The 27,965-nt window shown below is 43.1% G+C and overlaps 1 protein-coding gene across 1 annotated transcript in view; it reads right to left on the bottom strand.

The window, feature by feature from the left end:
* LOC143960916 (uncharacterized) overlaps window positions 1–27,965 on the bottom strand; it is a 614,677-nt gene that overhangs the window by 339,338 nt on the left and 247,374 nt on the right. Inside the window, exons 47-57 of the mRNA XM_077469935.1 lie at window positions 27,650–27,721; window positions 23,387–23,446; window positions 16,030–16,065; window positions 15,009–15,083; window positions 10,425–10,460; window positions 9,283–9,327; window positions 8,550–8,621; window positions 7,804–7,839; window positions 3,796–3,822; window positions 3,672–3,713; window positions 3,056–3,136 (exon numbers count right to left, since the gene is read on the bottom strand). Coding sequence (XP_077326061.1) covers window positions 3,056–3,136; window positions 3,672–3,713; window positions 3,796–3,822; window positions 7,804–7,839; window positions 8,550–8,621; window positions 9,283–9,327; window positions 10,425–10,460; window positions 15,009–15,083; window positions 16,030–16,065; window positions 23,387–23,446; window positions 27,650–27,721 — 582 coding nt within the window. The remainder of the gene's footprint in view (window positions 1–3,055; window positions 3,137–3,671; window positions 3,714–3,795; window positions 3,823–7,803; window positions 7,840–8,549; window positions 8,622–9,282; window positions 9,328–10,424; window positions 10,461–15,008; window positions 15,084–16,029; window positions 16,066–23,386; window positions 23,447–27,649; window positions 27,722–27,965) is intronic.

Here is a 27,965-nt window from a genome sequence, read left to right as displayed (position 1 = left end):
AGCTTCAGGTCCACAATACAACATATGGCATAATGGATCAAATTGCAGAAGATCAGCAGTCTAATGTGTTTTGTTGACTTGCCTCTTCCTTCAGCTCTGAGGAAGAGGCAAGTCCTTGAAATGCATCAGCCTGCTAAACTTCTGTAATTTTATCCGTTATGCCATATGTGTTTTTGCGTTGTGTTTCCAGTGATCTTAAGACTTCCCCAGTCTTATGAGGGCAGAAAGGTATGGCATATCCAGGTAAGCCAGGATGAGATTATAGACAACTACCACTTTGGCCTCACTTTCAAGCACAGGGGATTGTACCAATAGTCAGTTGATAATGGCCACAGATTTATGCTTTAAATGTAACCCAGACAACTGCAGGTTCAGCTGTGTTTTGATTAACCACACAATAGTCCTGTATAGCCGTGGCCATCACAGGCTCAATGTGGTCATCAGAAATCTAACAGCGTGACAGCCTCCAGAATTTATAAATAGGGACTACTGTGGTCTGTATACTGTATGTATCAACATGGGGGCATGATCTGAAAGTCTTTGAGGAAGTATAGACACCTCTTGTACCTTAGCCAAGACAGGGTTGCTGACATAAATAAGGTTGATGCTAGACAAGGTAGCATGGGTAACCAAGTGACATGTATAACATTTCAGCTGCAGATGCTTCCACCTCCAGGCATCTGTGAACCCCCAAAAATTTGCCCATTTGGATAAGGGGGGAGCCCATGTTAGCATCAGGGGCAAATCTGTCTAGATGCGGACATAGAGCCATATTAAAATTTTCTGAAAGAATGATATTGTTCATAGGGTATTATGCAAGCAGGTGTCAGGATGGTTAGAAAAGAGACATTTGCCAGTGGCGGAAAATACAGTCCCACCAGTGCTATTGGCAAATTGTCAATACCTGCATGAATCAAGATTTATTTGTCTTCTAGGTCCATATCTAGATTTAGGAGCATGAATGGTAAGACCTTGTGGACTAGTATACTCACATCTCAAGCATGATAACAATGGCCCACCCAAGGATTTTGAGACTGATTACCCTATTCCCTGTTAGGTGTGTTTCCTGCAAAATTCAGATATGGGGTTGATAGGACCAAAGCCCAGAAATCTCCACAGTAGAATCAGTAAACTCAAATTTATAAATGTAACTAGGAGGGACCATATTTGCAAGAACAATTCACCCGATTAAATCCATCAGCTGGAGGAAGCACAAAGCTGTTGGGACCCACTAGCCAACTCAGTAGTAGTAAACACTATTCCCACAGTGTCAGAAATCATGAAATCAGACGAGACAGAAGTATAGTTAAATCACACTTGTTAAATAATAAAAGTAAATAGAAAAAACGTGGTCAAAACATAGCCAGAGTTCAGGAACCAGCACGGATGGTCAGACAAGCCAAACGTCAGGGAGCCGGAAATGGACGCAGTAAAACAGCAAGCAGGCTCTGGAGCCAGAAGGGAGGTCAGCCAAGACTTTTAACAGGAATGCAGGAGAGCGTCTCTGTGATGTTGACTAAGGCAAAGGCAGAGATCCTCTGGGCTGGACGGCTTAACTAGGCAGGACTGACGAGCAGGATATCATCAACAGCTGAGTAGCTGTGGAGAGATAGGAGCTGGAAATTAGTCGACAGCTGAGTGTTCAGCTCAGAGAAGGAAGGGCTGAGTCCAGCCCTGACACACATAATGTAAATGGATCCATGTGAACATCCATCTTGACTAGTTTCAAACAAATTAGGGAATCCACTGGGTTCCTAGGCAGTTCTACTCAAAGTTAACCGTAGAAAGTATAAGGTAGTTTCTCCATCCTGTAAAGGCAAGCAGGCAAGAAACAGCATACTGTACTGAATACCTTTGTTCCAGAGGTATTGCTTCACATGGTCAAAGGGTTTGCAGGGTTTTTGGGTATCCATCGTAAAGTCCAAAAAAATCATAAGTTTAACAGCCTCATAGAATACTGTATCCAACTTATGGACTTAACGTGGGACCAAATCTCAATCACAAAATTTTAACAATCAGAGAATAAATGTATGTGGTGCTGTCCCAGGAGGTTCATGATTTGATGGCATCCTGTGGGCATTCTCCACTGAGAAGGAAGAAAATGAGGCCTATGGGAATATAGTTCGTAGCAGGTGCTCTGTAAATCTTTATGCTCCAGCTCTTCTGTTCCCTCTGGCAACCCCAGAATCTTAAGGTTATTATGTTAATTGCAGTTTTCTGCATCCTCAGCTCCGGATTCGAATGATTTTACCTTGGTTTGTAGTGTATAGAGGAGAGTAGAGTGGAATCCCCTGTATGGCACTCAGTTCTCGTTACTATGATGGCCAATCTTATCTTGCTCGAGAGTCCAATTTGCAGGGAATCAATTTTGTTATTGAGGGTTAGTTTGCTAGTTTGAGAGGCAGATATGTATCCTCTGTCTGTGTCGCCATATTGGCAGTGTCTGTGGTGTGCTTTCCCGCCGCTCCAGAGTTGATTGTTGGTTCTCTTTGGTGGCAAGGCTCAGATTGCTGTCTGCTCCTCATCATCGTACTAAAATGGGACAAAGACCCAGGTCAACGGGGAGATAAGGCAGGGAATCAGGATGAAAGTTCCCCTCATGGCAGCAGAGCTCCTCTATTAGACATCCATCCCAGTTGCCATCTTTGTCACGCCTCCTATACTATGCATTTTAGTTTTTATTTTGCAGATATCGTAAAGCATATGTGTCAAACACAAGGCCCGTGGGCCCAATCCAGTCCTGCAGGCAATTTCATGTGGCCCTTGCACTTCTTCTGAACCTCGGCCCCCAGCTTCTTCCCAAAATTGAGTTTGACATCCCTATCTTAGATCTAAGACATCTTTTCAGTAAGACAGAAAAAATACTCAACACAAGATTAGCACTGCTTAACTAATAACTGAAAAGCAAATAAGGGAAATGGAGTCTCCTAGATTGGCTTAAAAGAACTATCCTCTACAAGGTGTGCCAGTTACAATATTTTTAATACAAGACAGATATCAAATTTGGCATGATGAACATAAGAATTATTATTATTATACAATATTAGTTCCTTACTATCAGTCCTGGTGGTCCAGGGTCTCCCTTGTCACCTTTAGGACCCCTCTCCCCTGAATCGCCTGCTACTCCAGGATCTCCCTAAATAGCAAATTACAAAAGTCCTTGTTACATTAAAGTGGTGTTCCACACTTTAAATTCTTTAAAAAAAGAAAAAACTAAAATTTGAAAAACATTTTTTTTTAACTTACCTCTAAATGCCTGTTGCTAGGGGGTCCCTCGTAGTCTGCCTCCTTCAGTGCCTGGACTGGTGACATCACTTCCCTTCAGCACAGGAAGGGCTCAGCTCTGCCCCCTCCCTCCTGTCAGTCATCTGGGACACATGACAGGTCCCAGATGACTGTGCTACCAATCACAGCGCACGGTGGGTGCCCGGCTGTGAAGCCACAGCCAGGTGCCCACAGTTGCAATACCGGCGCCGCCGAGAGGAGGGGGGACGAGCGGGGCTTCATTCCCCCGCATCGCTGGACCCTGAGACAGGTAAGTGTTTCCCGATTATTAAAAGTCAGCAGCTGCAGTATTTGTAGCTGCTGACTTTTAAATTGTTTTTTTATGGAAACTTCTCTTTAAGTCAACCATTTAGTCAAGAAAGGGACTAAAGGAGAAAAACACTTGCCTTTTCTCCTTTGGCAAGCAGGCTCTTGTCGATTGATGTAATCTGCAAAAACAAAATAAAATGTTGCCAAAAATGCCTACCATGTTAAAACAGCTTAAATAAAGAAAGTGAGATTACTGCTTACTGAACTTCCTGGGGGTCCTGGTTGGCCCTGAAAAAGTTAAGTTAAAGTAACTTTAACACTTTAAATAGAGATTATTTCAACAACAAACCAAATAATAGCTCTAAAAATTATTTTTAAACTAACATTTTATTTATTTATTTTTTTAATAATTAAAGAGCAACTCTATACTATAAGTGAAAGAAAAAGCCAGTGATGCTATTAAAATATATCTAAAGCTCAAACTTTTTTTTGTTTGGATACAGCAGGGGGTGGGTAAAACAACTGTCAGTATGCTATTGCTGTCTGTTTTTTTTTTTTTTTTTGTGGAGATTGCTTCTCACTTTTTATCCAGAATGTCCAGGAAATAACTGGATTTTTATCTAAGACAGTTGCCACCATAATAGGTTACCTTATTGGAAGATTAGCCTTCTGTTCATGTTCCAATGATAACTGCACAGTTTTTAGATTTCCTATCTCTTTCTGTTGTGGTGAGAGTGGTCACAAAATGAATTAACCTAAATCTGTGTAAGGTTCTAATCACATATACTGTATGTGAATTAGGTGCATTTTAAATCCTATCGGTTTAGCATGACATGTGAACCAAACCGGCTTTTTATGGAGCTGGTTCAAATATCTGTGGTGCAGCAGCAGTGCAAAGTCAGTGCAAAGTGAAAGTCCTGTGCGTTGCAGGTCAGATGCGAATTCCAGGCTCATCAACTTCTAAGGGAATGCTTCTGAATCTCACATGTCATCAGTTTTGAATGTGAATTGAGAAAAAAAAAAGCAAGGGGGGGGACCCTTGCCAGTGGTTGTGGGGATCTGCAGACAGGTTTATTGGAATCTGGAGGCCCCCTTTAACAAGGGGCTCTTGCATCCTGCCCCCTATGTGAATGAGTAGGGGTACATTGTACCCCTACTCATTCACAAAAAAAGTGTAAAAAAAAAAACACAAAATACAGAGACAGTTTTTGACAATCATGATGCTGGGACTGTGACATCATAATGGGCGGGGACATCATCCGGCGATGTCCCTATATAAGTCGCTGCAGACCGCGTGCCTGTCATTGTGGCCAGAGACAGTGACGAGGCAACAGCCCAAGAAGAGAAGAAAAGAAGACGGCGGCAGCGGCGACAGAAGACAGGGCCACCGCTTGTAAAAGAGCTAGGAGAAGGCACGGAGGCCCTGCAAGAAGAACCGAAGAGGGGGACAAAAGAAAGAGGGCGGCAGCGACGAAGAAGAAAGCCGGGCTCCTCTGCTAGTAAAAAGAGCTAGCAGAAGATAGAGGAGGAGCCGGCGAGAAGACCCCCAAAGACTGAAGAAGACCCCCGGAGCTGTGCAATAAACTATTTTAACCCTTGTGTGTTGTTTTTTTTTACATTTTTTTTCACAGGTGAATGGGTAGGGGTACATTGTACCCCATACTCATTCACATAGGGTGGTGGGCCGGTATCCAGGGGCCCCCTTATTAAAGGGGGCTCCCGGATTCCGATAAGCCCCCCACCCGCAGACCCCGACAACCAACGGCCAGGGTTGTCGGGAAGAGGCCCTTGTCCTCATCAACATGGGGACAAGGCGCTTTGGGGTGGGGGGGCCGCGCGGCCAAAGCACCCCCCCATGTTGAGGGCGCGCAGCCTGGTACGGCTCAGGAGGGGGGGGCGCTCGCTCGTCCCCACCCCCTTTCCTGACCAGCCGGGTTGCGTGCTCGGATAAGGGTCTGATATGGACCTAGGGGGGACCACCACGCCATTTTTTCGCCATAGGGCTTCCCCTTTAACTCCATAACAGGTGACGGGGCCAGCGACGCCTCCTTCGCTGGTCCCGGCTACCTGGAGCCACCCCCAAAATGAGCGGACTTTCCTCCATGCGGGAAAAGTCTGTTCATTTCAAGAGTACGGTGGACCAGCACACAGGCCCGTATTGTCCGGACTCGCAAAACTACTTTCTTAGTCCGCAGGACTTTTGGGTAAAAAAAAGTCAGCCACACACACGGGCGGATTGTCCAGCGGACTTGAGTCGGCCGGACTTTTCCAGTGGATTAATTGATCGTGTGTACGCGGCATAAGAGTCACTTAACCTCTTGGCGCTGGCCACACGCAAATATGCAGCCTTTTGGTGGGTGGTCCTTGGTGCCATTTGGCAGCAGCGGCATCCTAAACCTCTTAAAGAGCAGGGAGGCTTTAAAGGATAAGTTCACATTTTCAGAAAAAAATAATAAATGCACCTATTTTTTGCAGGTAAAAAATCTGCATTTAATATTTTTTATTGTAAGAGCCTGTAAAGCATTGCACTAGCAATCAGCAGATCGCTAATGCCATGCAGGTGTGCTGCAGACCTGTCCGTGTATCTGCTGACAGGAAGAATTAATGAATTAGCACAGCGCACAGTGCCACGGCACCATGGTCATTCATTGAAACTACAAGGCTGGCAGACCGTATAGTTTTCATTCACAGAGTGCTGTGAATGAGTGACATAGCCGGGTGGGAGGAGCACCGCACTCACACTTTTTTAAAAAATGTTGACAGCTAGAGAGTGGAGAAGAAGCCCCACTAACTGGCACAGAGGGGATCGGGAAGGTGCAGGGGCCAGTGCATTCATAAAATGTTACATGACATACCCCGAATATGTGTGTAACATGTTATCAAAGGTGAACTTATCCTTTCAAACTATATGCACTTTTCCTTTTTGCCCCTTTTCCCTTACCTATCCAATCCCACCCTCTCACTTCACAGATGCATACTTACAGAGTTCTGAAGGCCACTGTTTGGGGGATTTTTCTAGTCTGGCACCACAAGTCTTATCTGTCCTAAATGCACCTGCCTATTACAGCCCTGAAGACTTCTGTCTTGATTGTCTTTTTTCACCTCCGGCCTCAGGGATGAAGAGAGACAGCTCCATAGAAGTCTCCGCGGCTGTAATGCACAGGGGTGGCCAGGACAGAGAATACTGTACCTGCAGTGCTGGATGTAAACAGCCCCCAATGCCCTTGGCCATCAGATTCTGGTAGAAATGCATCTGTAGACTACGAGGGCAGGATCAGGGGCAAACATTTTTAGCATACTTTGTTTTAAAGTGCACATAACATTTACCTGCCGCAGAGTAAAATCATTTATCCTCCTTTGCCTGACAATAAAACTGTACAAATATCATGAATAAATGGTCAGAAATGCAAACCATGTGGCAAGTAAATCGGTTCCCATAATTCCTTTACAGTATTTCATCTGTGTATTTAACTTTTTGCCCAGAGTATAGATTTTAAAAGATTGTGTTCACAGTCATTGCTTTTCACTAGAAGAAAAGACATCAGACAGCGATGAAGGAAGATGTCCATATGTAAATGTGCAGTGTTGCTTCTAGGACGAAAGAATAACCTGAAATTTAGGTCTGCTTTGGTGGATTTTTTTCTCATTTTTGTTTTTTGGCTGCTTATCTGTTATACTGATCCTGATCCTGAATCCCTGACACAGCAGAAGTTCTATATGTAGATCTGAAGTGTCAGACAGGAATCCTCTTTTATAGAATCGTTTTAGGTCACTGACTCAAGGCATTCAGGTAAGAGGGGCAGCATTACAGCCAGATAGCTAGCATTTACAGGCAATGACAGCTTCCTTTTGTTTCTCATAAGGAGCTTTCCTTTAAAACTTCTATAATGGGAGGCACAGGGGTGTAGTGGTTAGCACTCTCACCTAGCAGTAAAAAGGGTTGCTGGTTCAAATCCCAACCATGACACTACCTGCCTGGCATTTGCATGTTCTCCCTCTGCCTGCATGTGTTTCCTCTGGGTACTCTGGTTTCCTCCCACACTCCAAAGACATGCAGGTAGGTCAATTGGCTTCTGTCCAAAATTGGCCCTAGTATATGAATGGGGACCTTGGATTGTGGGCTCCCGGAGAGTAGGGCCAGATGTGAGTGTGCAATGTACAGGGATAGGGACAATTGTAGACACTCAGGTTGGACTGGTGTCTTTATTCAACCTTACTAACTATGTAGTGATACTGACAGACAGTGTCTTACTATATTTCATGACTTACAGAATCTCCTTTATTTCCTTTTTTACCATCGATGCCCTATTGTAAAAAGACAAATTGAACAACAATTAGAGGAGTTCAGAGAAATTCATAAATTCACTATTTACTGTATGGCAAATGTATTTTCTTTTTAGAAAGGTTTTCATCTCCCTTTGCCGAAAAACAGATTCCAGCTCATCTGAAGAAATCCCAGTAAATTTTTAGGTCAATGGTGACCCAGTTGACTGTGCTCGGTGCATCTCATTGGGGGGCCCTGTGGAGGAGCATCTTTCTACAATTGCCACACCACTTTGGGTAGCACCTGAGACACACCCAGACTGTTATAATCCATATGTTGTCATAAAGAGTTAAGCTCAGCTATACTGTAAAGAAGCCTCAACCTTACATGAACAGGTTATTTATTACCCAATGCTCATTACCATAAGTGAACATAGCGACACAAAACTGATTGGTAAACCATAATTAAAAGGATGTATGCAAATCTAATCAATAAACAACTGATTCTGATGTATATTTTTATCCTATACATGATATTTGCTGCAGCTTAATTATATTGATTGATACATGCCATTTGCACAGTATCACTTTTATTTTAGTTATGCATGCAAATTTACCAGCAAACTAATGGTGACTAATAGTGTAAACTACTATATTATTTGATAAAAAAAACCTCTATTCTCATAAGTGAAAAATATGTACGGCTCAATCAAGTCACATACAATAATAAAAAGGGAAAAAAAACAACTTACATCTCTGCCTGGAAGTCCCATGTCTCCTTTTTGTCCTGTATCACCAATACGGCCAGGCAGTCCTGTTGTACCCTAGAAGAACATTTTATGCAAGACAAAGTAGGCCAGATTACCAGCTTCTAACAGCTTCCATTCTTTTATATTTAACTGGTATACAGAATGCCTTTTCTGTTTGAGATTTATACCTCTTTGTTGATCACTGTCAGATTTATTCATATTGAAACCATGGCAAAGTGCAAACACAGAGAACAAAATATACTAGGCCATTGTGCCTAATTATAAATCAATTTTTTTAGATGACTAAAAGATGAATTTAGACATTGCCTGATATAGGTGACAGCAATTGAGTGGTTGTCTCAGAAAAATATATATATATTTTATTGGGCTATAAGTTAAAGATCAATATGCAAAGTGATGTAATTTATAGTTACAAAATGTAATCTCCACCAGTCTGACTCAACTTGAAATATGATTTGTCGTCACGAGTTGCTGCACTCTGCACATTGTCATTGCTGCTTGCACTGTTTGTTTTATTAGCTAAACATACTGTACATGTGTTAAACCTAAAGAACAACTCAGACTATAAAGGCAATAAACTGAATTGAATTTTCAAATAAACATGGCAGGTGTTTTTATGCCTCTTCATCACTTCAAATGTTAGTAAAATGGTACAGGTTTTAACATTCTGCAAACCTTGATTAATTTAGAACATGCAAATGGAAGAAAAAGTTACCCGTTGTCCCTTTTCTCCAAGCTCTCCCTTCATTCCAGGTTCACCCTATACCAATAAACATATCCACATGTGAAGAAGATTTTAGGTGTATACCTTTTAATCTAATATACTATATGTTTTAATTTGTTAAAAGAATAAAAAAATTTTGCAAAGTTGTACTCTCATTAGTATGCTCATGCCTGAGAAAAGGGTGTGTATATTTTCTCTCTAGTGCTTCTGGATGATGCACTCCAAAGTGAGAATCTGCCAATCTGTATATTAAATACCTTTATGCAGGGCATTTTTTGTAATAATGGCAAGGGGAGCTGGAATGTGCTGGAGGGTCTATTGTTTCTGACTGCTTGAGGGAACTATTGTTGCTGGAGGGGATATATTTTTGCATGGTGGTCTATTGTTGCTGGGAGGTCTATTGTTGCTGGCTTACTGGCTGGGGGTGTGGGGTGGAGATTATGTTGCTGGGGGGGGGGGGGGGGGGTAAATTGTTGGTAGAAGGGATCTATTGTTGAGAGATGGCTACTATTGATGCTGGCTGCTGGGAGATCTGTTGTTGCTGTTCAAGGTCTATTGTTGCTGGGGTGGTATTTTTATGAAGGGTTCCATTGTTGCTGGGAGAAATATATCATTGTTTGGGAGGGTCTGGTTACAGGTAATCTATTTTACTGTTTTATTGTTATCACCACATTCCATACAAACTATTTAGCCCCACAAAATGAAACGTGGCTCTGTATTCTCTAAAAGGGGCGGTACTGAGAGGTGCGTGGGGAATGGAATTATGAAATAGTGCTCGGAGATGGTTAGGGGGTGGAGACAAGTAACGGACTCAGAAAGGGGGAGTTTCTGAACCTATTCTCTGAGAAAAAAAGCCCTGCCTTTATGTAACCAAAAAAATTATTTAAAACAAAATCTACTTCCATGCATCTATAAAAATAACTAATAGTGTGTATTTACTGAAAATGCTCCTTACTTATATGGTTAGTTCACCTTTTCCTAACACCATATACCCTCTCTGAAGTTTTAGTATTTAGTACAGTGAAAAACTGCAATATATGTGCATCTGAGAGTTTTGACTAGTAGTGATAGTGGTAGTGACTAGTGCTATTCATGAAACATATTAGATAACGTATTGCACTGTAGATAATTACCATCTCTCCTGGATCTCCTTTCATGCCTTGTTCACCCTAAAAACAAGAAAAACCTTACTTCTCTCTGCCTTTGATATTACAATTGAAAATAGTTTAAGAACATTTTTTTTTTTAAGTACACTGTTGGTGGTAAGAACGCCCACTAGTTTACAACTATTCACAGTGTATGGCATACATTAAAAGAAGACTCTACTGAAAATATGTAGGCTGCTTGGCTAACCACTTCTTCTGAAAATACTAACTACCAGGTTGCCATGGGTTCTGTACTTTATGAGTCACTGATCAGGAAAGAGTAGATCTGAATTTCACATGCTGCATGCTTGTTCTGTGTCAGTAACCTAGAAAATATCAAAACAACAGACAGCCTAGTAATTAGCATTTTCTGAAAAGGTTATCAAAGACAACCTACATGTTTCCTACAAAAAGCACAACTTCCTCCTCTTTTACTAAAAACCACATCAGCATGCAGCTCTGCGTGCTAATATGAAGTTGGCTTACATTCATTTGTTCACTACAACTACTTCAGCTTTCACACCTGTAGACCAGAGCAGTGTTTATATTTCTACCATGGACCTGGTTATATGACAATAGGTGTGTCATTACTTAATATAACACAGAGCCGGTTCACACAGGGGCAACACGACTTCCAATGTGACTTTTGTAGGCAACTGGGACACGACTTGTCAACACGACTTGGGGCAACTTACATCATGACTTTAAGTCGCCCCAGGCCAGGCGACTTTGGCCATGGCCAATCAGACAATGAGCTCTCAAGGGGGAACTACACGCCAAATAAAAAAAAAAACGGCATGGGTTCCCCCTCTGGGAGCATACCAGGCCCTTAGGTCTGGTAGGGATTTCAAGGGGAACCCACTACGCCGAAAAAACGGCGTGGGGTCCCCACCCAGATCCATACCAGACCCTTATCCGAGCACGAAGCCTGGTCGGTCAGGAAGGGGGTGGGGACGGGTGGTTGCCCCCCCCTCCTGGACCGTACCAGGCCGCATGCCCTCAACATGGGGGTTGGTGCTTTGGGAAGGGGGGTGCCCTACTGCGGCCCCCACCCCAAAGCCCCTTATCCCCATGTTGATGAGGACAAGGGCCCCTTTCCGACAATCCTGGCTGTTGGGGTCTGCGGGCGGGGGGCTTATCGGAATCTGGGAGTCCCTTTAATAAGGGGGCCCCCAGATCCCAGCGCCCTACCCTATGTGAATGAGTAAGGGGTACATCGTACCCCTACCCATTCATCTGGGGAAAAAATGTCAATAAAAAACACAACACAAGTTTTAAAAGTAATCTATTAATCAGCTCCGGGGGTCTTCTTCCGACGTCGGGGGGTCTTCTGACGACTTCTCCGTTCTGTTCGGCCTCTTTCTAAAATTGTGTTGTGTTTTTTATTGACATTTTTTTGAATGGGTATGGGTACGATGTACCCCTTACTCATTCACATAGGGTGGGGGGCCGGGATCTGGGGGCCCCCTTATTAAAGAGGCTCCCAAATTCTGATAAGCCCCCCTCCCGCAGACGCCGAAAACCAACTGCCAGGGTTGTCGGGAAGAGGCCCTTGTCCTCATCAACATGGGGACAAGGTGCTTTGGGGTAGGGGGCCGCAGGGCGCCCCCCTTCCCCAAAGCACCAACCCCCCATGTTGAGGGCACCCGGCCTGGTAGAGTCCAGGAGGGGGGGGCGCTCGCTCATCCCCACCCCTTTGCTGACCGGGCAGGCTTCGTGCTTGGATAAGGGTCTGGTATGAAACTGGGGGGGACCCAACGCCGTTTTTTCGGTGTAGGGGGTTCCCCTTAAAATCCATACCAGACCTAAAGGCCTGGTATGCTCCCGGAGGGGGAACCCACGCCGGATTTTTTAAATAAATTTGGCGTGGAGCTGATAATTCTGTGCGAGTCACCTCAATATAGACGGAGATCCGACTTGGAGGCGACTTCCATTGAAATAAATGGTTACCAGTCACCTAGAAGTAGGATACAAGTAGTACAGGAACCTTTTCTGAAGTCGGAGCGACTTCAGTAGTGTGCATTAAGACGGCTCTCATTCACTTACATTGATTTTTACATGTAGCGTGACTTGAGGCGACTAGGGGCAACCTGAAGTCGGATCTGAGTTGCCCCTGTGTGAACGGGCTCTAATACATGTAGTGTTTCTAAAGGACAAACAAGGCTTTCTTTTTGTGATATATTTTTACAATTCTTAGATAAAAAAAACTAACATATAAAGAAAAATCCCCTTTTTGTCTTTTATTAAACAGCATTAGTTTCCCTCTTGAAGACTAGACTGTTAAACCCCCTTTCAGTCAAGGACATTTGTCACACTTTAAATGACAATATAGTCATGCAACACTTTTTTAGATAGATACAGCTTTCTTTTGATGGTATATAATCACAACCGGGTTTTTTGCTTTTTACTATATAAGGACTTTTTACTATATACGTTTTTCTTAGTTTCTGTAATAAAACTTTTTACAAATACTATAAATAATCTTTCTTCATAAATTTGCCCCCAAATGTCCCTTTTTTGGAAAATGGGCAGTCCAAGGTATTTACAGTAGTAGGAGCCATGGTGAGATTTTTGATGTTGTAATTTTTGTCACAATTTTTTTGCAAAATAAAGAAATTAAATACAATGTTTATTTTTTTGCTCTCACACAGTATAGGCATACTTACAATAATACCTCAAAACATATTTTGCTTATGTTTGGTATTTAAAAAAAAAAAAAACTCAAATCACTGTAACTGCACTGCTCTGGTGACACTGACTGATTTGGTGGTGGTTGGGGACTAGCTACATTATTAGGGCTCTTTCACACATGAGGTTGGGGTGGTAAAACCTCATGGTAGCAACTGCAAGCCCCTTTAGCTGCAGAGGCAGTGGTCAGGGGTATACACATACCACTGTTGCAATGCTTTGCAGATGTGCCAGTAATTATACCACCTATATGCCTGCTGATTGCAACCCATTCAAGTGAATGGAGGTGCTTGTGCAGGGTCCAAGCAGTTAAAGCAGGTGGTGAGGAGGCAATAAAATGCACCCAGACACCCCCCCTCCCAGTCAGTCGGTCATCAGTTCTGCACTTACCCCATCTAGGTTGCAGGTAAAGCTCCTCCGGGTGGGCGGTTACTTGCCCTGCATCTCCTCCTCCTCTGCATCATGGCAACTTTCGCCATGCATCTCACCTCCTCCTAGATGGTAATCGGTCATTGGACCTTTATAGGCATCTGCCCCCAGGTGGAGGTAGTCGTGGACCTTTACAGTAGTGGTCCTTTGCTGCTTCTCTTCCAACCTCTCAACCTCAGCCTTGTAATCCTCCACAGTCTGCAGTATCTCCTCAGCAGTCATAGGCCCTTGTGCTGGGAGTGAGACTGGAGGGAGAGATGGGGGGGGGGGGGGGGGGACACCCAGAGCAAGGGAGATGAGCAGGCATGAGGTGGGAGGCTGCTGGATGGGTACCAGCGGAGGATCACACACAGCTCTGCAGCATCATGGCATGTAGAGGCAGCAGGCCTGTTTTTCCCATCTCTTGGGCCCCCTCCACCTGCCCTGGGTGCCCCACCCTTCCTTCCACCTGGACCACTCTATGCTATTCTGCTTATTCATAGGGGAGACTGAGGAGGATGCAGTGCCCTCCCTACACGGCTGTATCACTGCAGTGTGAACTTTTCACCCACTCACCCCCGCTATCGGCTCACAAGTGATGCAGTCTGCCAGCAGTGGGAACCGACTACACTAGACTGGGTAGGGCACATGTCAGGGCATGGGGGGAGTTCTATTGGCAGCTGGTGAGTCATCGGACAGGCTTCCCCTGCATCTCCTTCCTTGGCATCATGGTGTCTGTAAGTCTCCTCCCTCCACCACCTAGGCCAATGGGGAGACTGAGGAGGAGGCAGTGCCATCCCTGCACGGCCGCGTGACTGCAATTTTAACTTTTTACCCACTTCCCCCTCTGCCACTGGCTCACAAGTGATGCAGTCTGCCAGCAGCAGAAACTTACTACACTGGACTGGGCAGGGCACATGTCAGGGCATGGGGGGAGTTCTAGTGGCGGCTGGTGGGTCGTCAGTCAGTCAGGCTTCCCCTGTATCTCCTTCCTTGGCATCATGGTGTCCACGCATCTCCTCCCTGAACCTCCTAGGCCAATGGGATTTCTTCCCCTTTTGGACAATCAGAAATGGGTCCCGGGACCTGCTTCCGGATTGGCTGGGAGGAGAATCAGTGTGACAATAGCGGATATTCATTTGTGATTGTCAACTCTCAGAGCACTGCGCCCTGAGCCCCAAGCCCACCCTTTCTTGAAGCCTATCAGAGCCTCTGGCTCTAATCAGGTGCTTAAAAAAAACCTGATTGGAATCCTTGCGTCCGGTGCCCCACATGTAGATTAAGGGGCAAGGCACATGGATGGGTGGGTGGTACCCCTATGCCCCCTATAGACAGGCCACCATTGCTTAGAATACCTTCCCACTGTGGGAATATGATCTATGTTTCTCGATTCCCCAATAGATTATTCAATGTCTGGATTTTTTAATAGTGCACATGAATTGACTGTCCTTCCAGGACTCTACCATTTCTACTTACATCTTTACCTCTTATTCCAGGCAAGGTCAAACTTGTTCCAGGCTCACCCTTTTGTCCCCTGTCACCATCTTCTCCCTATACAAAATGTTGAAAGTATTTACTATTTCAGTGTTCATTTTGCATCATCTAAAGTTTCTGCATCTGGCTCATACACTAGTAGAATTTTATTCAAAATTTTTAATTGTAAGGATTTTTGTTCACATTTCTAATAGTTAGTGGAGCCAAATTGAGGCTTATTTCTAACCCCAGTAAAAAGAATATTTGAGGGAGCAGGATGGAAAATGTTTTTCAAATAAGCAACTTTCTAACAGTTTATGTGGTTTTTGTTTGTCAAAGCCCATTCATGCCAAAGCGATATTTTAAAAGGAAATTGAATATTAAGGTTCTTTCAAACAACATTCATCAAGTTATCAAATGTGCTGGAAATTTTGTTTACTCAGCCATCAATAAACACTTTCACAATTTAGCAAGAATATGATCACTTAACAGATGCATATGATAATGATGTAAATACAGTATAATCACAAATATTGTTGTTTATTTACTGGAGAAATAGAAGCCATTCACTAAAAAAAGTAAATGTTCACTTTGCAAATGTACTGTATGTTAAATTTAAAATTAAATCTTATTCAAAAAGGGGAGTCAGAGTTCACTGTGATTACCCAATAAAGAGCTTACAAAAAATAAAAAATAATTTTTAATTTCCCTTGTACATGATTGGGTATTCAATGTGAATACAGCTTCACCCTATTTACCAACATTCACTCAGCAAAGCAATCAGTCTTTACATCTTTAGTAAATCATTCCCATTGCATTGCATCTGGAATATATTTATGATATTTTGTTGTGTAGCAGATTTATCAAGAGCATTAATATTTATGAGCCTTTGTCATATAGAGCTATGTAAATCCCAGAAACCACCTCTCTAGTTGCCCCCAAGTGTTAGCAAGATTTTTTGAGATGTACAGGTTATATAAATATATATAAAGTTAGCAAACATTTGAATATTTTAAAAACTTACTTTTGGGCCTGGTTTTCCAGATAATCCAATGTTTCCCTTTAAAATAAAATCATTAAGTGCATAAAATGAGTACTATGTAGCCAAAATAAAAAAAATGTTTTTCATGATCTTTAGAACCCAAAACGTATTACACTTAAATGTTACTTAAATGTTACCTAAATGTTACTTGATTTGTCCATAATTTTCATGGCATGTTTTGACTCATTATAAAAAAAGGTAGTGCTAAAAACACAAATTCTCGCCGACCCCTATAGCACACTGCTCTGCGCTCCTGGGTGTTTAATTACAATATTAACTTAATGTGTCATCTTTCAAACTGCTGCTGCTTTAAAAGACAAGAATATATCATAAATACATAAAACATGAAACAAAAACTAGAAAGTCCACTTTTTATGTATAGCAGCGCATGCACATTTTTTTTCAGAATATGCGTAAGAGTTCAGTTCGGTGTTCAGAAGATAGGGTGCTTTATTCAGTCGACCTGCGTTTGTGATTGAAACCCAGCTTCCACCATACAAATCACCACTTGTGGTACCAAGGCCGACCCCCTATGGGAATGCACTCACCAAACGTATGAAACCAATAAGCCTTCAGAATGCCATTGCAGCTCTCTCCTTTTACCACCAGTTATCTCCTTTGTGGGAAACGGCTTTCACATATAGGAAACAAAAATGGCCAGACATAGCATAATACTGTATAACAATATTTATTATGTAAAAGCAAAATCCATATATGCGTACCAAGTAAAAAACTGTTTAAGCGTTTAAAATACTGTGCCTTATTCCGCTGTGTTGAATCCGTCCGAGGAGACCGACCGTTTATAACGTGCACTTAAAGGTATGTGCTTCCGTATTTCCTCGGATCGTTGGAACGCAGGGATTGAGGCGCACTTGTCACTTCCGGTATAGTTACGCTCTGACGCCCTCAGATGAAGTCGGAAATGACGAAACGCGTCAGCGCGTAACTATACCGGAAGTGACAAGTGCGCCTCAATCCCTGCGTTCCAACGATCCGAGGAAATACGGAAGCACATACCTTTAAGTGCACGTTATAAACGGTCGGTCTCCTCGGACGGATTCAACACAGCGGAATAAGGCACAGTATTTTAAACGCTTAAACAGTTTTTTACTTGGTACGCATATATGGATTTTGCTTTTACATAATAAATATTGTTATACAGTATTATGCTATGTCTGGCCATTTTTGTTTCCTATATGTGAAAGCCGTTTCCCACAAAGGAGATAACTGGTGGTAAAAGGAGAGAGCTGCAATGGCATTCTGAAGGCTTATTGGTTTCATACGTTTGGTGAGTGCATTCCCATAGGGGGTCGGCCTTGGTACCACAAGTGGTGATTTGTATGGTGGAAGCTGGGTTTCAATCACAAACGCAGGTCGACTGAATAAAGCACCCTATCTTCTGAACACCGAACTGAACTCTTACGCATATTCTGAAAAAAAATGTGCATGCGCTGCTATACATAAAAAGTGGACTTTCTAGTTTTTGTTTCATGTTTTATGTATTTATGATATGTTTTGACTCATTGATCCAATAAAAATTGTTCCACATCTTGGTTATTGGTCATTGTTCCAATATCTTGGGTTATTGTGTCTGCATATGTGAAGGTTTCTTATAAAGGTGCTGAAAATGCTGCAGTCAGTTCTTTTTACATGTTGCTTAAAGAGGAAATTCTCTTGGGTATAATTTTATATTGACCCTTTCTTACCTGATCTTGTGAGGTTGAGATAAAATAATATACACTACACACCAATGCAACAAATTCAGCTCTGTCCCACTCATATCAGCCAAAAGCTGCTGCTTTGTGGGTCTGGTGCCTCCATCGTCTTTGTGATATCATCTGGAGGCAAGCTGTCTCTTTTGGGTCCTAGCTGCTGTTCTCCTGATGATGCTGCACTGTGCATGTGTAGTGGGATTAAAAACTGCCCAAAAGCCTCTCGGGATCCGTGACATTGGCATCACAGGAGGCTTCGGGTAGGGAGGATGTTATTCCTACCAAGGACAGAAAGGAAGTGGCGGCAGTGCTCCACTAAAAAAAATAAGGATCCTCCCTATAAAAAAATGGTATGTGCAATTTTCTGAAAGGGGAGAGGAGAAGTCAGATTTGTGTAACACATAAATGTGGGTAAAGTGCCATTTTAAAATAGTAGTAAATGGGTAGTGTGTGGATCTGGTTGGCTCTCTTCATTCTTACTTAAAAATGTATTCTATTTAATGTATCTCCCAAAGCCATCAGAGTTTAGTGAGCTTGGCTTTCATTGGGTGTCACAGCATACCTTAAGAACACTACTGGTTTTCAATGCCAATTGTGCTGCAACCTAAAGAAAGCTGATTAACAATGCAGGGTGTTGGTAGTTTCTGAGCTAATCAACAGTACTGGAAAATGCATAATCAGCAAGACTTTCAAAGTGGACATTATCAACATCAGCACAGGGGTACGCATTTCTAGACATGTGCAATTTGTTTCTTTCCGAATACATTTTTTAACAAATTTCGACAAATTAGTTCATTTGGAAATATCTGAAGGAACGAAAACCAATTTAACAAACTTTTCCAAATATTCATAAATTAGAAAATCTGTAAATTCGAATATTCGAAAATTTGTAAATTCATAAATTTCAATTATCAAAGAAAGATTTGGAAATTTGCAATTGCGAAAATCCAGAAACCTGAAAATTCAGAAATTCGAAATTTCAAAAGAACAAAAAACTAATAACTTAACTATTACGAACTATTAAATTATAGGTATTGGAATTTCCTTTCAAATTTGGCTGTAACAAATACAAATTTATCCAAATTCACAAATTATCCAAAATAACAAAAGCCATATCTAAACTAATGGAATGTAACAAATTAATAATAAATGACAATAATGATAATAATAAAAATGTTTTTTTTATTATTATTATTATTATTATTATTATTATTATTATTAATAAAAATAATTCATTCCATTCCATTTGTTTAGGCATTTGTTATTTCGGATAATTCGGAAAAGTTAATAAATTCATTGCATTCTCTAGCAGCCAAATTTGAAAGGAAATTCCAATACCTATAGTTTAATAGTTAAGAATTTTTAGTTAGTTAGTAATTATTTTGAATTTTTAGATTTTCATTCTTTAGAATTTTCAGATTTTCTTTATTATTTTCAGATTTTCGGATTTTCACATTTCTGAATTTACTATTACCGAATTTTTGAATTTATGAATTTCGATGATAACGAATGACCCAAAAAGCAAAAAAAACTTAAACAAACAAATTTTTCAGTAGTGCATGTCTACACATTTCCCACATTATCTCTGAAAATATAAGGAATAAAGATAACAGCACAACAGCACAAGATGAGAGCTATTTACCATAATCTTCAGTTTCCCTCTCTATTCACATATCTCATTATCTTCTTCCAATTACCCAGTATATCTAGTGGCCCATTTAATTACTTTTTAAATTTGGAAGCAGCTATACAGGTGCATCTTAAAAAATTTGAAATTAAAAAGTTAATTTATTTCAGTAATTCAATTCAAAAAGTAAAACTCATATTATATAGATTTATTGCACACAGAGTGATATATTTCAAGCATTTCTTTCTTAATTTTGATGATTATGACTTACAGCTAGTGAGAACCCAAAAATCAGTATCTCAGAAAATGTGAATATTGTGAAAAAGTTCAACATTGTAGAGACATGGGGGTTATTTACTAAAGGAAAATCCACTTTGCACTGCAAGTGCACTTGAAATCACACTCCATTTTAGATTTAGAGTGACTGCACTTCCAAGTGCACTTTCAAGTGCACTTGCAGTTCAAAGTGAATTTGCCTTTCATAAATAACCCCCAAGGTGTCACACTTAAAACAGCTAACTAACTCAAAACACCTGTAAAGGTTTCCTGTGTCTTTAAATGGTCTCTTAGTTTGGTTTAGTGGGTTACACATTTACAGGGAAGACTACTGTTGTCCAGAAGACAGTCATTGATAGTGATGGACGAACTTCCGATGGTCTTCTGCCTCTTTCTCTGCCTGTCATTTTTTCAATGACCCTGTGAAAAAAGTCTCTAGAGAAGTGCATTATATGTGGAAGAAGATATATAACACCCCGCTTCAATCTGTCGTTTTGGGGGGGGGCACTGGTCTATCACACCAGCTATAATACTTTTTTCTAATTGCTTTTGTCACTCTTTGTAGTATCACTGCAGAACCGCTCAGCAGTCCCAATGCTGCACAGTGGAAATGCACTATACTATGCTTTCTATATTTGAAAGTATTTTATACGTGTATTACACCCCTATATACTGCACACCAAATAGTACACCTATACCAGTCCTTAAATGGACCTTTGTGGACCTAATAGTAGCGAGCTAGTAGCTAGTGAATTGCAGACTGTCTCTGCTCCAAAAACCAAACTGTCCCTCCCTACACTGAGAAACGACAGCTGCAGAATCAGTCAGCAGCACTGCATGCAGTGCACTATAATATGCTTTCTATATTTGAAAGAAAGTATATTATATTATATTGTATTACAACCCTATATAATGTACACCTATACCAGTCCTTAAAAGGACCTTTGTGGACATAGTAGTAGCTAGCTAGTAGCTAGTGAATTGCAGACTGTCCCTGCTCCAAACACCAAACTGTCCCTCCCTACACTGAGAAACGACAGCTGCAGAATCGGTCAGCAGCACAGCAGTGCAGTATAATATGCTTTCTATATTTGAAAGAAAGTATATTATACGTGTATTACAACCCTATATACAGTACACCTATACCAGTCCTTAAAAGGACCTTTGTGGACCTAGTAGCTAGTGAATTGCAGACTGTCCCTGCTCCAAACACCAAACTGTCCCTCCCTACACTGATAAAAGACAGCTGCAGAATTGGTCAGCACTCTGCAGCACAGCAGTGCACCATAATATACTTTCTATATTTGAAAGAAAGTATATTATAAGTGTATTACAACCCTATATACTGCACACCTATACCAGTCTTTAAAAGGACCTTTGTGGACCTAGTAGCTAGGAAATTGCAGACTGTCCGTGCTCCAAACACCAAACCGTCCCTCCCTACCCTGATAAAAGACAGCTGCAGAATCGGTCAGCAGCACAGCAGTTCACCATAATTTACTTTCTATATTTGAAAGAAAGTATAAGTGTATTACAACCCTATATACTGTACACCTATACCAGTCCTTAAAAGGACTTTTGTGGACCTAATAGTAATAGCTAGTGACTGTCCCTGCTCCACACAGCGTCCTTTCCCTACACTGACAAAAGACAGAATGTAAAATGGCCGCCAGATCAGGTCTATTTATAAGGTGGGGGTATGTCCAATTGTCCATTTGCTGAAATGTCTCAATTGGCTGTCCTGTACCCCATGATGGATGTGTCATGGGTCAAAGTTCTTCACAATGTAAACGCATATGTCCGCCGCGCGAACAGCGCCAGAAGTCCGCGGTTTGGCGCATCGCGAACGAGCAAAATTCGCCACGAACCGACCGCCGGGCAAACCGCAAGGCCATCTCTAGTCTTTGACACCCTTCACAAGGAGGGTAAGTCACAAAAGGTCATTGCTAAAGAAGCAGCTTGTTCACAGAGTGCTGTATCCAAGCATATTAATGGAGAGTTGAGTGGAATGAAAAGGTGTGGTGGAAAAAGCAGCACAAGCAACAGGGATAAGCACAGCCTTGAGAGGATTTTGAAGCAAAGGCCATTCAAGAATTTGGGGGAGATTCACAAGAAGTGGACTACAGTTGGTGTCAGTGCTTCAAGAGTCACCATACACAGATGTATCCAGAGCATGGGTTATAACTGTCACATTCCTTGTTTCAAGCCACTCTGGAACCAGAGACAACATCAAAAGAGTCTTACCTTGGCTAAAGAGAAAAAGGACTGGACTGTTGCTCAGTGATCCAAAGTTCTCTTTTAGGATGAAAGTAAATTTTGCATTTCATTTGAAAATCAAGGTCCCAGAGTCTGGAGGAAGAATGGAGAGGCATAGAATCCAAGTTGCATGAAGTCCAACGTGAAGTTTCCACAGTCAGTGATGATTTGGGGAGCCACGTCATCTGCTGGTGTTGGTCTATTGTGTTTTATCAAGTCCAAAGTCAGCACAGCCCTCTACCAGGAAATTCTAGAGCACTCCATGCTTTTCCCTCTTCTGACCAGCTTTATGGAGATTCTGATTTCATTTTCCAGCAGGACTTGGCACCCGCCCACACTGCCAAAACCTGGTTTAATGATCATGGTATCACTGTGCTTGACTGGCCAGCAAACTTGCCTGATCTAAACCCCATAGAAATACAGTGGGGTATTGTCAAGAGGAAGATGAGAGACACCAGACCCAACAATGCAGACTAGCTGAAGGACGCTATCAAAGCAACCTGGCTTTTATAACACCTCAGCAGTGAGACAGGCTGATTGCCTCCATACCATGCCGCATTGAAGCAGTAATTCATACATAAGGAGCCCTGACCAAGTATTAAGTGCATACAGGCATACCCCACTTTTAAGTACGCAATGGGGTTTATTTACTAAAGCTGGAAAGTGCAAAATCAGGCTCCCTTCTACATAGAAACCAATGAGCTTCTAACCCCAGCTTGTTCAATTAAGCTTTGGTGATAAAACCTGGAAGCTCATTGGTTTATATGCAGAAGTGAGCCTGATTATGCACTTTCCAGCTTTAGTAAATGAACCCCATTGTGTACTTAAAAGTGGGGTATGCCTGTACTATACTGCACATGGACATACTTTTCGGTAAGCCTACATTTCTGTATTAAAAATCCTTTTTTCTTATTGGTCTTATGTAATATTATAATTTTCTGAGATACTGAATTTTGGGTTTTCACTAGCTGTAAGCCATAATCATCAAAATTAAAAGAAAGAAATGCTTGGAATACAGTGGGGGTTATTTACTAAAGGAAAATCCACTTTGCACTGCAAGTGCACTTGAAAGTGCACTTGAAGTGCACTTGGAAGTAAAGTCGCTGTAGATCCGAGGGGGACATAAAAAAACAGCATTTTAGCTTGCACATGATTGGATGATAAAATCAGCAGAGCTTCAACTCATTTCAGATCTACCCTTTAGATTTAGGGTGACTGCACTTTCAAGTGCACTTGCAGTGCAAAGTGGAGTTGCCTTTGGTAAATAACCCCAAGTATATCACTCTGTGTGTAATTAATCTAAATAATACATGAATTACACTTTTTGAATTGAATTACTGAACTTTTTGATGATATTCAATTTTTTTTAGATGCACCTGCACTTGTTATATCTGTATAGAGGTTGACTATAAGCATTCACATTTTTATTTAAAATTTAAAGTCTGGAATAAGTGCATAATTTACTTACTCTTTCACCAGGTTCTCCCTTTGGCCCTGCCTGGCCAGGGATCCCATAGCCTGGTTCCCCCTTTAAAAAATATATAGTTTGCATTTAACAAGACACTATGACAAAGTAAATTGTAAAATGTTGTTAAAGTGTGTTGCAGATCAAAAGTGTGCAGTTCGTACAGCAGCGTTAGTCAAGTGAACAATAAGCAATGCTGTTAGAAGGAGAAAACAAAGTGACAAAAAGTTAAGCTCATCAGTGTGCTGCTTCTCCTTTCATGGTCATTTCATAGGGTAAGGAGGGGACCTGAAAGTATATGTAAAACTGCACAAAGATCTGATCCCCTCCCCTGTTAGACAAGGCTGTACTGTTAGGCAGAGCTGTTTAAATATTAGAACTGGATGAATAAAAATACAAATCCTTTGACAGGTAAGACAGTATTCATGTATGTATTTCATCTCTACAATTATCTGATTGTTTGGATTTCAGCTTTGTAACAACACAATCTGAAGTCTAATGCCGCGTATACACGTCTGTCCGACGGACTTAGTCTGGCGGACTTCCCGCCAGACTGTCCGTCGGACTTTCCGAACGGGCTACTTGGCCACACACGGCACTTTTTCAGTGGACTAATACGGCGTACTAAGTCCGCCGTACTATCCGCCCTACTTTTGAAATGAACGGACTCGCCCACACACGTGGAGGAAAGTCCGCTCATTTCGAGCGCGTCTCCAGGTAGGCGGGGCCCGCAAAGGAGACGTCGCTGGCCCCCGCCGCATGGTATGGACTTAAAGGGGAACCCCAACGGTGAAAAAAATCGGCGTGGGGTCCTCCCAGGTCCACATCAGACCCTTGTCCGAGCACGCTACCCGGCCAGCCAGGAAAGGAGGGGACGAGCGAGCGCCCCCCCCCCCTCCTGAGCCGTACCAGGCCGCGTGCCCTCAACATGGGGGGTGCCTTGGGGAAGGGGGGGCCGCGCGGGCCCCCCACCCCAAAGCACCTTGTCCCCATGTTGATGAGGACAAGGGCCTCTTCCCGACAACCCTGGCCGTTGGTTGTCGGGGTCTGCGGACGGGGGGCTTATCGGAATCTGGGAGCCCCCTTTAATAAAGGGGCCTCCGGATACCGGCCCCCCACCCTATGTGAATGAGTATGGGGTACCCATTCACCTGTAAAATAAAGTACAAAAAAAACACAACACACAAGATAAAATAGTTTATTGCACAGCTCCGGGGGTCTTCCGTCTTCGGAAGGAGCGGAGGAGCCCGGCTTTCTTCCTCGCCGCCGCCCTCTTCTTCCGACTTCGGGGGTCTTGTCCCCCTCTTCGGTTCTTCTGCCGGGCCACCGCGCCTTCTTCTAGCTCTTTTACAGGCGGTGGCCCGGTCTTCTGTCGCCGCTGCCGCTGTCGCCGCTGCCTTCTGTTCTTCTGTTTTCTTCTTCTTCAGATGTTGCCTCGCCGAGTCCTCCGCTCACAATGACGGGGACAGGGGAAAGGGCGACTTATATAGGGACACGGGGCGGGGTCTTCGGTTGATGTCACATGGGTTGATGTCACATGGTGACCCCGCCCCCTTACGATGTCACAGTCTCGGAGGATGATGGGACTGTCTCCATGTGACATCAACCCATGTGACATCAACCCATGTGACATCAACCGAATACCCCGCCCCTTGTCCCTGTATAAGTCGCCGCGTGCCCGGTCCCTGTCATTGTGAGCGGAGGACTCGACGAGGCAACATCTGAAGAAGAAGAAGAAGAAGAGAAGAACAGAAGGCGGCGGCGGCGGTGACAGCGGCGACAGAAGACCGGGCCACCGCCTGTAAAAGAGCTAGAAGAAGGCGCGGTGGCCCAGCAGAAGAACCGAAGAGGGGGACAAGACCCCCGAAGTCGGAAGAAGAGGGCGGCGGCAAGGAAGAAAGCCGGGCTCCTCCGCTAGTAAAAGAGCTACAAGAAGATAGCGGAGGAGTCCGCCGAGAAGACCCCCGAAGACGGAAGACCCCCGGAGCTGTGCAATAAACTATTTTATCTTGTGTGTTGTGTTTTTTTTTGTACTTTATTTTACAGGTGAATGGGTAGGGGTACATTGTACCCCATACTCATTCACATAGGGTGGGGGGGCCGGTATCCGGGGGCCCCCTTATTAAAGGGGGCTCCCGGATTCCGATAAGCCCCTCGCCCGCAGACCCCGACAACCAACGGCCAGGGTTGTCGGGAAGAGGTCCTTGTCCTCATCAACATGGGGACAAGGTGCTTTGGGGTGGGGGGCTGCGCGGCCCCCCCTTCCCCAAGGCACCCTCCATGTTGAGGGCACGCGGCCTGGTACGGCTCAGGAGGGGGGGCGCTCGCTCGTCCCCCCTTTCCTGGCCGGCCGGGTAGCGTGCTCGGACAAGGGTCTGATGTGGACCTTAGGGGGACCCCCACGCCGTTTTTTTTCGGCGTTGGGGTTCCCCTTTAAGCCCATACCAGGTGGCGGGGCCAGTGACGTTTCCTTCGCGGGCCCCGCCTACCTGGAGACCCGCTCGAAATGAGCGGACTTTTCTCCGGGCGGGAAAAGTCCGTTCATTTCAAAAGTACGGCGAACTGGCACACACACGGCCGGATTGGCCGCCCAAATGCGAGTCCGGCGGGAAGATTGGAGTGCAAAACTACTTTCTAAGTCCGTCGTACTTAAAAAAAAAAAGTATGCCGGAGGCTACACACGGGGGGATTGTCCGGTGGACTTGAGTTTGCCGGACTTTTCCACCCGCTTGTTTGATCCTGTGTACGTGGCATTACACTGCAGACCTCAGTGAGGGGAGCTATGAGTCCTGATTAAAGGAAAGGGACACACCCCCTCACAGTACAGCAGAACATGCAGTACTCAGGATATCAGTCATAGGTTGTGTGCTCTAGCTCCTCTCACCCGTCACCTTTTTATCTTTTGGCGTCGGGAAAAGCAGTCAGAAGTGACCCCTGCAGATAACAGAGGAATGAGGCAGCAGGCAGAAAAAACCCTCAGTGGTTTGGATGGAGACAAGTGCATAAAAGGATGTGCTTTGTTTATATTTCCTGTCAGAGATTTATAACCATTTTAAGTGAATGAGAGCCAAATGTTAACAACACTAATGGCCATTTTATAGCCTAATAGGTAAAAGATTGTCACACAAATGGCATGGAGGCTGGGCACTGCCCTGGGGGACATGTACCAAAGCAGATTTTTTCTTTTAAATCAGTTTGGTGGGGAGCAGTGATTTTAGTCATGCTCAAAGTGAAACATTACAAATGCAAAATAACATGCCTGGGGGGACTCTCTGACCCTACCTGTATGGTGGCACATGTATGCAATGTAGAGAGCAGACAGGAATTCCACTCATCTATACCAGTACCAGACCCCTATCCTAGATGAGGGTCTTATAGAGATGTCAATGGGAGGCTCTACACAAAACAAATAAAGGTATGGGGTTTCCCAATAACTCATACCTGCCCTCCAAGTCTAGTATGAGTTTTAAGGGGGAATCCCATGAAAAAATCAGGGAAAAAAATCCCCTCTAGAGTGTGCACCCACCTCTTGAACCATACCAGGCCACATGTCCTTAACATAAGGAGATACTTTTCCAGGACTGATGAGGACAAAGACCTCTTCCCCACAACCTTGGACCCGTGGCTATAGGGATCTGTGGGAGGGGGGAAGGTATCAGAACCTGGAAGCCCCCTTTAACAATAAGGGTGCCCCCAGATACTACCCCACCCCCCTATGTGAATGAGTAAGGGGTACATAGCACCCCTACTCATTCACCAAAAAAAATGTAAGGCGTAAATAAAGACAGCGGATGTTTTTAACAATTCTTTTAATAATGCAATCACAATGGTCGTTGTCTTCCAACCCACCGAAAAAAAAACTGCTAATCACTGACACACATCCTGTCCCATCTCTTCACTTCCTCCCCTGTGGTGTCATTGATCATATATGTCCATGTCCACATATGTTCGATGATGGCAACCGGGAGACCCCACATCTCTGTATATTTTATAAGTGTCGGTGGTCAGGGGGATCCCCAGATCGCAGGGTCTGCAATAGAATTTTGGGGTGACCTCACGCATTTTGTTAGTGGATTTTGTGGCATTTGGTTTTCATGGGGATACCCAACCATGTAGGAAAATGAGGTCAGTGCAATTTCATTGTAACTTTTCTAGTGCTCATATGATTATTAGTGTCTATGTATTTTCTTTACTTCAAAAGCTGTTACTAAAATATCTGCATATAGGGTTAGAAAATATGCTTGTTTAGTGCATTTTGTGTCATACCTTGATTCCTTTATTTCCTTCATCTCCTTTGATTCCTTTAGAACCTTGGGGTCCAACGGGTCCGATATCACCCTGACAAATAAAGAGAATCATTTATATACGAACTATGAAAAATGTATGTAAAATTAAATACTGTACATGTTCTAGACTGAATAGGAATTACATGAAAATAGTACAAAGAGGCAAAAAGCAGCAAAAAAAAAAAAATGAAGAAAGCTTTTAGATTGTAAAAAAAAAAAAAAAAATTTCCATCCATGCATGTGAGGTGAACGGACCGATCCTCCACTTTGCCACTGTATTCTGACAGCCAAACTCC

The sequence above is a fragment of the Lithobates pipiens genome, unplaced genomic scaffold (assembly GCF_037356315.1).
Source record: "Lithobates pipiens isolate NorthernLeopardFrog02 unplaced genomic scaffold, aLitPip1_a1.2 Scaffold_8, whole genome shotgun sequence".
In the NCBI taxonomy this organism is placed as follows: Eukaryota; Metazoa; Chordata; class Amphibia; order Anura; family Ranidae; genus Lithobates; species Lithobates pipiens.
The sequence above is the reverse complement of the archived record's forward strand: the minus strand, read 5'-3'. Positions and strand labels throughout refer to the sequence as shown.